Raw genomic sequence first — 12264 nt, 5'->3', positions numbered from 1 at the left:
GCAATATATTACATCACAGGTATTACTGGGTTATATTTTAAAATCCATAATAGCAAAATTTACCAGTTTGTTGATGGTCAATAGTTGTAGATTACTGTAATTTTTCAAGAATTCATATCATTGTAAGGTGAGCTTAAAGGGTACAGTGCTATAAAAACCAGACAGCGTCAGTGTGACATCAACAAGAAAAAGTGTCATTTAATATGCATTATGAGAATTATTTGTTCATATTATAGTCACATACAAATTTGATATATAACCTAAATCATTTATGTTGCAAAATATTGTACTTAAAGTTTCACATAATGTTTTTTAATCAAAATTTGCTGCTGCTTCAATTAAGCTCAGTATGCTCCCTTTAAGCTCATTTACATGGCATGTCTATGTAAACATTTCGTAAAGAGGCTTTAACCTTTACTAATTGTTGTAACTTTCTAAATTAATCTTCAAAAAATGATCAGGCCTAATAAATTATTTTTGCAGCCTTAAAATGACAAAATCGAGGCGAAACTATAGTGCGTGCCCAAAGATGAAAGAGGCATGTCGCCTATACGAAGAAGGAGCCATCAGAATTAGAGGGAGCAATTAGTTTGAATGACACTACACTGTGAATGAAATAATTAATCTATTTTAATGACTTGTTGCTTGATTTTAGTAGTTTGGTATTTGTTATTGACTCTTATACCTTCGAATAAAACTTATTTCTATGTATTTTAAATGTGTATTTTTAACTAAACAACCACTTTTTAATAAAATATATTGTTCTGAGCTTATTTGGAACAGGGGTGTGCTTAAAGGGTACAAAATGTACCCATTAAGCACAGCCAGATTTTTTGCATTTAAAGATGTAATTTAAAATAAAGATATACAACAGCATTTAAATTAAGTGAAATATTATTGTATGTGAGATTAATGTTTCATTGTAACATAACTTCCACTGCTAGAATCAATGTCTTGTGCTCTAAAAATGTCTAAATGTAGATTTTGGTGAGCTTAATAGGTACGTTTACCCTATAGACATGTGGCTGTTAGCCTAACACACGGAAGCAGTTCAAATTCTAATGAAAAAAAAACAAGTATAACTGAGATTATGCATTAGCTTGGTGGAATAGTTAATAAGCAACATGTTTATCTCTCAAGTATTTTATAAAAGACACATTCAGTCACACTAATGATCAGAAAATCATCTTAGTACCAAAGCATCTAACCTCCACAAGGTGAATGGTTGAGTACCAAAGTTGAGCTGTCATTCATTACAGGCCCAGTCCATCATTAGAGACATGGGTGTGGAGCAGCTGGCATGAGTGTGTTTCAGATAGGTGGTTTCAGGGTACCATCTGCGTGAGCCCAAACATTAGCCTCTTAAATCACTGCCTAAACAAATTACATTCAGCTCTCTCTCTCTCAGCCAGATACTAATCTCCTAGCTCCAACTGGATAAGCATACTGGGGATGCCCAAAGCTCAACTCAGATCTCATTGTGAGGTAACCTTTTGACCTGCTCTCACTGTGTGTTAACCCTTCTGGCAGATTCTACTTATAGTGGGGGAAATTAGGCCCCTGATCAGCCAGCAATCTGGTTACTTCCCACTAATTTTCAGCACCTCCACCCTTCCAAAAACTGGCATCCTAGACAGCTGAAGTGTGGTGTCAGGGACCATACCCTGTCCTATATAGGGGGCTGGACAGGTAGCACGACTCACAGGCAGAATCTACGATTCTTTCTTTATGAAAAATTACGGTCAGTCAGGCCAATATGCTCCACCTACAAACCTCCATCCACTAAGAGATCAAAGAGTCCCACAGGTTGGAGGAAAAAAGACACTGAATTACATCAGTCCTGCCAGGGAACAGATGCTACTGCTAGCTGCTTCATAATTTCATAACAAAGAAAATGACATGTTAAAGATCTGGCTCTTGTAGAATGGTCCTGGACTCTTTGGGGGATTTTTAGGGAGCCATTCCCTGCTCGTCTTGGACCTGCTCTGTGTGTATTCCTAGCCATTAAGTCACAGAGCTCAGGTTGCCTGTCGAAACTGTCATTCCTTACACTGCAATTCAACACTCTACTGACAGCCGGGCCTGAGTTCTACAGAGCCCAAATCATTTTAGCTGTTAGAGAAAATGGTTGACCCAAACCCAAATTAGAGCAGGAAAAAGCCAAGCAGATCCATTAATGACGGTGCTGACTCACCTTGGAGAGAGGGATTCAAGTACAGATGACCGTCTGCACACTTCTTGTAATTGATAGTTGCCATAGTAATACCATTTCTTTCATCTAGTTCTCTCAAAATCACAGACAAACCACAGTGTCTGTTTTACCTCCCCAGTTTCCCTTGCCTATTTGGACAGTCAAATTATCTGTACTCTCGCAAGCGCCCATCAACATAGGGAGAGGATTTTCACATGCATCCACCAACACGTACTGTAAGGTTTTGGCAGACCAAGACCCAATCGCAGACCCACGGTAGAACTAGGTTAAAATTTCTTTATTCAAAAATCAGGTGGCAATCTCAAAAACAGTGTCCAGTCAAAGGTCTTAAACCAAAAATCCAGAGGGCAAACAAATCCAAATCGTAAGGCAAAAGAGTGGTTAGAAACAGGGTACAAACAAGGTCAAAGCCAGAGATCCATAGGGCAACCAAATACAAAAACGTTAGGCAAAAACAGGTCCAGGCAACAAGGTCAAACTTACAATTCACAGAAAACACCGCACACAGACTGGCAGAAGGAACTCAAGGTCACAATCTGACAATGGACAGGTACAAACACAGGACTTAAATACACAGAACAGTTAACAGAAAAGACAGGCCATTGGTGGAAACAAACCAGGTAATAATAGGGATCAGATGGGAGGCGGGGACAGGAGTACACAGGGGCAAACAGAAGCACATGGCAAAACCAAAACAAACAAAAGCACAAGGCATAACAATACACAGAGTGACCAGCAGGGCGGCCAAACTCCCCAATCCTGACAACGTACAAAGTCACCTGACAGGACCGTGCTGACCCTCAAGGACAGGGGCTTAATTTCAATACGCCTTTAGGAGAGCAAATGGAATGGCTAAAGCAGAAGTCATGAGACAGGCCCCTTTGGAAAACTCAGATGGACACAGAGGCACTTATGGGGAAGCCAGAGTTGCCATTGCAATGTATAATTAGTTACTTGGATTAGGGGGTGTCCTGACTGAAAAGTAGAGGATTTAACTAGGCCTTACTCTAACCCAAATATTAAGTGTTAATTTGGATTATTTGATGATATGCACTCCAAATCTCAGTGACTCACATATGTAAGATGAAATTAGGTGAATGCTTCTGGCTCAGTTGTCTGAAGAATAAACACGTCAAAGAAAACCATTACCTTTATTATCTTTCCTGTCTGAAATGGATAAGTAGAGGATGATCATTTATCATTTACAAAAATGGTGCAAAGGTGTAAGAGTGGAACTACAGAGCATACACACACACACCAGGATGCACTGATCCGATACTGACATTGGTCTGATACTGACTCAAATAGCTGGATCAGGTATTGGTGACAATGGGACCGGTCTATGGGGCTGATCTGTTCAATTCAGTTCTATTCTCCATATACACTGTCATTTTTGTGCTGTTTTCCAAATGAACTACGTCCACACCGAAACATTGAAATGCCTTAAGCTTAGTTTTTGTTGTTATGCTATTACGAAGTTGTTCCACCAACTATTTGTTCAGCCAGGTCACATCCAAAATCGCTGCCCCATGTAGGATTTGAATCGCTGTTGGGGTTGTTTTCAAACTCTTAAACACAGCAATTATAAAGCTCGTCTTCTACGTCGGAGCAGTGCATGTGCATTGTACTGTATGATGATCTGTAATTGAAGATAGATTAGCAAATTTGAGCACCATTGACTGCATTTTGCCTGTCATGATTGTAATCATGGTGTCTTGAGCACAAACTTTCACCAGTGTCATGGCAACCACATGTCATCGTTTCTGAAACTCTCCATTTTCCCTGTCCACATTACAATGTGAACCCGGCGTTTTCAAATTTATGCACATCAGAGAGCGTTTTGGAAAAGTATAGTTTTCAGTGGCAGAAAATGCTGTTTTAGTGTGGACAGAAGGGCTAAATGGAGAAATAATTATGCATTTTCAAATCCACCCAGGTTAGTGTGGACAGGGCAAGCACCTTCAGAAGCATCATGCCAAAGAACATGAGGAGTTCAACCAAATAAATAAAGGGAACAATTCAAAGGAGCAGTTAACTTTGTCGAGTGCATTGCGACGCGAGAAACTTCACTTGTGTGAAAGAGACAAAAATAACAGAAAAGGTTCTCGAATTTAGTTACCGGTGCACCGGTGCACATACCGATGCATATATATATATATATATAACTCATCATTTCCTGTTGCCAGTAGAGGGCACTATGTCTAAGACTGAATATTTGCATGTAGATGTCTTCAGGCCAAAATTCTCATCAGTCGTGTGAAGTTTAGGGCAGACCAGACAATGTGTACTTGAGTTACTACAACTTAATGTTCTGTGGCGAATCATTGAAATATGCCATGCAACCACGGCAACATCATTTGATGAAAACTCACTATTTTCACAATAATGCATCATCAAGGTCTTAAGGCTTTTCTGACCAAATGTGATGTGGAGCTGGTCAACCTGCTAGGAACAGTACATCAAAGTATAAAACATGTCTTGTTGCCAGTAGGTGGCACTATAACTATATCTGAATATTGGCCTGTAGATGTCTTCAGGCCAGGACCCTTGTCAAACCTGTGAAGTCTGGGGCAGATATGACAATGTATGCTTGAATTACAGCAACTTCTTCGTTCATGGCAAAACAACGAAATTCTCCATGCTGCCACAGACACACTATGCAACGAAACCTCAGAAGTTTGATGGCCTTTCATCACATGTGTCTTAAGATTGCACTGTGCAACTGAAGTCAATCTGATGAGTTCTGCAGGAGGAGTTCGTTGAAGTACACAGCCTGGAAATGGCAAAATTGTGCCAAAATTGCACACTAAATTCAAAATGGTGCATTTCCTGCTGGGTTTAGGATATGGCGCCAAGAGACCTTTTTGTAAGTCTTGGTGTGTTACATGTGCCTACCGAATTTCATAGATGTAGGTGAAAATAAAGCCAATGGCAACCCTTTGTTGAAATTTTGTAGGGAGGCACTGTCGAGCCATTTTGCACAAGACCCATATAACACATACATTTTCACCAGGTCTGATGCATGTACAATGAGTTTCCGGGCACCTTTATTCCCTCAAAATGCAATTCATTTGGACTAATAATAATAATAATAACAATAACAATAATAATAATAATAATAATAATAATAATAATAATAATAATAAACACTACAGTTTCAACAGGGCCCTAATAACAAATCAACACTATATATATATATATATATATATATATATATATATATATATATATATATATATATATATATATATATATTTATTTATTTGTTGCATTTTGTTTTACAAAGTTAGGAAAACAATGTTTAAGTCAAGCCTGATGTTGCCTTACACATAAAAGAATGATCCCAGTCTCTTCCACACAGTGAGGCACACAGCTCTTTAATTAAACACTGGTATTGGATCAGCGCTCGGTATCAGCCGATACCCAAGACAACCAGACACACAAAAACAAATACAAAATCCTCAAGCCTTCATTTAAAGATTCTTAAATCTACATCTAAACTGAAAATTAAGAACAACAGTTTTTAATCTTGAACGTAAATATTTAAATCAAGTTGCAAACTAAACTTGTAAGTTTACATGAACATGTCTGAGTTAGATCAGTGCAGACACGCTCTGACATACACATTAGCAAACGAACCAATCAGAGCTTGAGAAATCTGCAGCCCAGAGACTGCAACACTGCCAAAGATGACCTACATTTAACATGATATTATTGGGAAAACTCTGGATGTCCCCTGTCTGTATCTATATGTACATTCTGTATGCACTGATACACTGAGGTGTAGTCAGGAGGTCATTTGTGCTTAGCTGTGACAGGGTGAAAATAAAGCAAAACTGGGTGAAATTAAAGTGAAAATGGGTGAAATTAAAGTGGCCCCAATGCCAAAAATGTCCTGAGGCCTGAACATGCAGTACTCTTTCTAATGAAGCAGAATGAGGGCATACTCTAATTATGAAATTCACTTGAGACCCACCTACGGCATAGACCGCACATGAACAAGGACAAAATCATGTTGCAGAAGTTTGAGCTGTGGCACTGATTTGGACAAAGAACTAAAACAGACGTTTGAAGCAGAAAAAAAGAGGTAAAGCAAATGATTAGTGATTATGTAATTTTGGGTGTTGATTTTGAAGAAGTACTGTGAGTCACACGGTTTGATTAGTGAATATTTCACAGTTTGAGCTAATCTCTAATACACCAGACTGATGATGAGGGGAGTCCAATAAAGACAGAGGGAAACATAAGCCAAACGTACAACTCACACTTAACTCAGTGATTAATGTGTGGAAGCCATCCAGGGGGAAAAAAAAAAAAAAGCTTCTGAACTTCATAAATTTCATTTATGAGAACAAAGAGGCCAAATTTTTAAGGTTGGTTGCAAAACCCATATATGTTTAAGACAAAGCCCAGTGCATACAGAGGTTTGCAATTCATCACCTTGGAGCTAAGATGCTTCTAAAACATAACAGGGTCTGAGAAGGAAACTCCATCTCTTCAATCTGCGTAATGAATAGAAACAGAGCTCATTCTTGGGCCATGATTTCACAGTGAAATAGACCCTTTTAATCCGTAGTCTGATTGGCACAAACACAGGGAATAAGGAGCACCACCTCACAAGACTCAACAGTGCGAGTGTTTCATTCGCATTTGTGACTAAAATAGATGTGTGCGAATTGTAAAATATTGCAAAGTTCAGCCCAAGCAGCCTTTTTTTCTCACCAAAAAGGCTGATAACACAACTAGGGCTGTATCGAATGCCATTTTTTGACAATCGAATTTTAGCCAACCTTTTTTTGAACAAAGCTTCAATGTCTGTGGCATGACGTTATTGCTTTGGCCTGTTGTTTCAGGATACTCTACTTTCTACTCATTAGTATGAATTAGTATGAAACTGCCAAGTCACACTCTTTTTTAAGTTTAACACTCTTTAGTGGACTTTATTTACATCATTTGATCCACAGTTCGCAGTCTTTGCGTCGTCGACGGCTGGCATTCCTGCATAGCTGAGAATGCATCCAAACATTCACAAATAATACAGTGATTATCTGCACAGTTGGGTAAACTAAATTTAGGCATATCTAACGATATTGTAGACCTTAATTTTACTAATTCAGAAATAAACTTACACCTCTCAGATGGTTTCCCAAATTCGTTGTTGAGTGATGGTAGATAAGTTTTTATCTTGCATATCTGGAACTCCACTTTTTTAAATCATCATCGTCAGTAAGCTTAAAATGCTTCCAGACCAGGGATTATTTGGACATTTTTTGTCCAAGACTGAGAACAACGAACAAACGTTATCCCTAGTTTATGAGAGAATTTATGATGCCTTGATGGAGAGCTACACGAGGCTTCCAAAACTGAAATTCAGAAAGTGCAAATGTGTTTATTGGCAAAATTGTTTGTTAAATGATAATAAAAAGTAGGCCGCTTTAACATCTAAATTTCTTGCATTACAGCAGCAACCAATAACCTTAAAACTGCAATTGAGCACCCATTCTAATAATTAAATGCCAATGAGCAAAGCTTTGAATTTTTCAGTACTGTGCTGTACAACCCTAAACACAACAATGACGATGACGTGGCCACTGCGCCGAACCAATGCTGACCGTTGAAAAAAAAAAATCACGTGATTCACTGGTCAATGCAAAGGGCCCTCTAGTCACCACTTTTTTCTGGACTGCTGGCTGAGCTCAAAGCAGGCCAGACAACCTGCTTACAAAGGCTGCCGCACCAGTGATATCCTTTGTGTCTGAACAGACTGAGGAGGCATTTTTTTGGTGTTTAGAACTAGGAAGAACTACTTTATTATAGAGGTGTTCATGTCGTCAATACCATTTATACTGTTTATAGCAGTTGAAAGTATAAATAATTACATAATTGTACGGTTCGAAGCAGAAATGATTAAAAACCTACTGTACTTTTTGTATTCAAATAAATGCAATCATTTTGCTTGTAAATGTCTCCTCGTATCCCTTTACTAAGTAAAACCACATTATTTGATCAATTTTCATTGCACCCCTAAAGTTCTTTATGCACTCCTAAATTTTTCAACTTGGGAAAAAAGTGAGTGTTAAGCCCTGCCTCACCCCTGTGAAGCTGTTAAGCAGATGAGCCATGCTGTATAGTTCTACATCTTTTCCTCCTTATGCACTCAAATGACTGCTCCTCTTCTTACACAGATTACACACATCTTGACGGCATGCTTGCTCTAGTTCTGCAGTGAGTGATCATGTGTGAGGGTAGAGGCAAACCATAGAGTGTGGATGTAAAGAAAGCAATCACCTCTTCTTTTTTTCAAATGATAGGCAGTGTGGGGCTCTCTGATCATTTGAACGATCACAGGATACAAGCACACTGCACAGAGGAGTCTAAGCAGCTCACACTATATCGGAGTCCCAGCATTCTGCAATAATGACTTTGTCAGGGAGGTTCTGCAATGACTGTTCCACTGCACCCAAACATAATCGGATCAATTATGGCCATGTGCCGCAGTCAGCGAGTAGGAGCCAGTGACCAGGTTCATCAGGATGAGTGAGCTGGGGTAGGACAGTTAGACAGAGGGAACTGAAAGACTGCCAGTCTCAGAAATGTAGGACAAGACACTGGAGCGCCTGTTGGGTGTTTTGACTGTACCGCAGATTTGAAACATAGCGGTGTCCTCGGCTAGACCAATCAGACAGTGATAAGAGCTCCTCGGGGGGAGGGGTCCTCTGCTGGGTTAGGCCTGTGTGCGTTAATGAATAGAGCTGCAATGGGGTGGGATGTGTCCCCTTTGTACTTACCTCAGTCTATACAGGACAAACAGCAGTGACACTGATTATTCTGTGAACTGGTTGAATTTACCCAAACAATGCAAGATGTTTGACAAATTTCCATAGCATTTAGTGGCTAACACACATAGGTTTTGACTCAAAGGCTTAGACTCAGACAGTCAGACTCAGAGGCTTTGGGGATGGTTGGAGACTACATCCAGCTGTTTCTGGTTAAACTGGGACTTGTCCATAGAGTTTATGACTGGACCAGAGTTCTAAGCACCCAGAGCAGCCTGGACAGCAATTAAACAGCTGCCCTGCAGACAGGTTGTTGCGGGAGACGCAAGGATGAACGCAGGAGATGCAAAGATGCTGAAGGAAACCTGAATGACGTTCTGACCTTTCCAAACCTCCAAACAAAACAAGTACATCAACTTTAATCATAGATCCAACTAAAGAATTTCGGTGCAATGCCATGAGAAATGCAACACAAGACAACCCAACTTCATTCAAACACTTTGGGCAGCACCAGTATGGCAGTTACATTAGTAATTTGGAGAGCACAGATGTTTAGTTTAAGTTAACTGTCAAATCAGTTTTTTTAAACTAACATTGATTCAGCAGAATGCTTCCTTACAACAACGCTATACAAAAGAAGTACTCATATATGTGCTAAACATGAGGGAAATGTTAAGGTTTTCTTTCTTTTATGCAGCCTGTGAGTATTGCCAAACCAGCAATGTCAGACACATCAAATTAGAATCCTGACAGAACAGATCGTCCTGGCTTTGCCTCAATTTCATCTTTTCCATCCATAAGTTTATGAAAAATACAGTGTAGCCTTCATACTGACAAAACATGAATTTACTGTCTATTTTCACACCTTTTTAGACTTAATTGCTATATTGTAGTATTGCAAAATATAATCACCATGTACATATTAGGAAACCAAGTAAACAAGTAAGCCTTAAGCTTCCCTGAGCAAGAACAGGAAAGGTCCTTTCTGTGTGGAGTTTGCTCCCAGTGTCAGTGTAGGTTTCCTCCGGGAGCTCTGGTTTCCTCCCACAGTCCAAAGACATGTAAGTCAGCTGAACTGGAGATGCTAAATTGCCCCTAGGTGCGAATAGGTGTGCGAATATGTTTGTCTGTGTGGCTGCCCTGCGATGGACTGGAGGCCTGTCCAGGGTGTTTCTCTACCTTTCGCCCAACGAGCGCTGGGCTCCAGCACTCTCACACCACTAATTAGGATAAGCGGCTTAGAAAATGAATGAATGAACATTCAATGACCACTCCTTACCTTCCACGCTGTCCGAGCAAGAGGTGCCGATGCCTGTGTCTCCACTGTCAGAGGCAGCGCTGTGGCGTCTCCCACGGTTACTGCTGCTGGTGGCAGAAGAGTTGCCTGGCCATGCTGACTCACAGCCTGGTACCCAGCCAAAGGAGGCTGTGCCAGAACCTGACGGGCAAACAGAGGGCATGAAGTACCACTATGGTGAGCCGGGCACAAGATATCAAACAGTGTCAGTCAAACAAAAAAAAACCTTAAATCAGTACTCTGAACAGTCTGAATGCATTTGACATAACAGTCACTGTGCAAACGTGCTAACCTAATCTAGAGACTGTAATCCATTTAGACTGGTCCTATTTCGCTCCAGTCAGGACAGTGCCACAATCTGCTCTCACACTTTACATCATGTAAAAGGTGCAACATATAATATTAGTGCAATACACTCAGTTACGTTTAAACTGATTGGTATGGAATAACTCTCCCGGTTAGTACCATCATTTAAAAACAGCCTACAGCCTGAACAGAGGCTATAAACAGATCTGAGAGAAAACTGCAAACTGTCATTGTCAGCAAAATGCAGAAAACCATCAGATCTGAACTTCATACATTTTTGGTATGCCATTAAAATACAGGCTGTGCCTGGAGCCCCCGCTAGGGGCAACACACTATACATCAGTCTATCTTCACATCACAAATAGTTGTAAGTTTTAGCACGCTTCTGAAAGCCATTGCATGCTGTCTGAATGGTACACAACGTAATCCTGACGGAGGTGACTACGATGGAGTACAAAACTTCACTGACCCACTCTCCCTAAGCAGGAGCCAGTTACCCTACTTACTCTACCATATTATGAAGATAAGTATAAAAAATGACAAAGAAATAGCATGACACTGGCACTGGCCACTTAAAACTCACTCATCAGCAGAGGTAACATAAATATTGTTTGGTGAATTTATTTGGTGTATATTTAGCTGAAAACAAGCTGACAATATCACCCTGAGTATATCAAAGAGTCATGAACTATTAACGTTAGCTCTGGAACCATCCAACCTCACAATAAAGTATCTGCATGTGCAAATTATCAAGACATGTTTTGGAAGTTTGGCAAGCAAGACACCAAATACCCTACATCATTACAAAAATAAATAAATAAATAAATATATATATATATATATATATATATATATATATATATACACACACACGCGCACACACACACACATACATACATACATACATACATATATATATATATATATATACATATATAAGTTCTAATCTTAGTTTACGTGTAGTTGCATCAACGTACACTGAAATTTAGCTGTTGGGAGTAGCTGGCGATGCAGAAGGAGCCCCACACTGAAAGCAACTTTAAAGCATCTTTTCATAACAGGATACAATTCTGGTTCCCGAGTGCAGGCCAGGATTAACTGAATTACGTTTTAGATTGGCAAGAGCAATAGATCAGTTAAGTGACAGCCACATCGATGTGCATCCTGAACACAAAGAACGATCAGCTGGTGGTGCTTTCAAGTTGAAGTTGAAGATTGTGTCTGAACGCAAGACGTGCAACAGCTACTTCGATAGTCTGATAAATCATCAAACAAAGCCACCGTTTGTAAGCAGGTCCCTTCCAAAAAAAAAAAAACAAAAACAAACAAACAAACAAAAAAAAAAACGTTACGTTGGTAGAATCGGAAACTTACTGCATTGGAAGAGATTTAGTTGCATTTTAACCCTTACCCAATACTAGCTACGAATTTCCTGGCTAATATTACACTGATTTAAAATAAATAAATAAATAAATATATAAAAAGACATCATGTTCATGAGTGCATGCGTAGGGTCAGGCAGGCACCACGGCAAACGTAACATTACAGAAGAAATTTTGTAGCGTCAGTTGTTTGCCACAGAGTTCCCAAAGCTTACAGCGTAAAACTTCGCCGAGCTAGCTTAGGCTTGAAACACTGGAAGGCCTATCACTGTACCGTTATTCAAACACCGG

General features: G+C 39.7%; 1 protein-coding gene across 1 annotated transcript in view; it reads right to left on the bottom strand.

The window, feature by feature from the left end:
* The window catches only part of cep85l (centrosomal protein 85L), a 66618-nt gene that overhangs the window by 53986 nt on the left and 368 nt on the right, over nt 1-12264 (bottom strand). Inside the window, exon 2 of the mRNA XM_030771936.1 lies at nt 10268-10426. Coding sequence (XP_030627796.1) covers nt 10268-10426 — 159 coding nt within the window. The remainder of the gene's footprint in view (nt 1-10267; nt 10427-12264) is intronic.

The sequence above is a fragment of the Chanos chanos genome, chromosome 4 (assembly GCF_902362185.1).
Source record: "Chanos chanos chromosome 4, fChaCha1.1, whole genome shotgun sequence".
In the NCBI taxonomy this organism is placed as follows: domain Eukaryota; kingdom Metazoa; phylum Chordata; class Actinopteri; order Gonorynchiformes; family Chanidae; genus Chanos; species Chanos chanos.
This window is presented reverse-complemented; position numbering and strand designations above follow the sequence as displayed.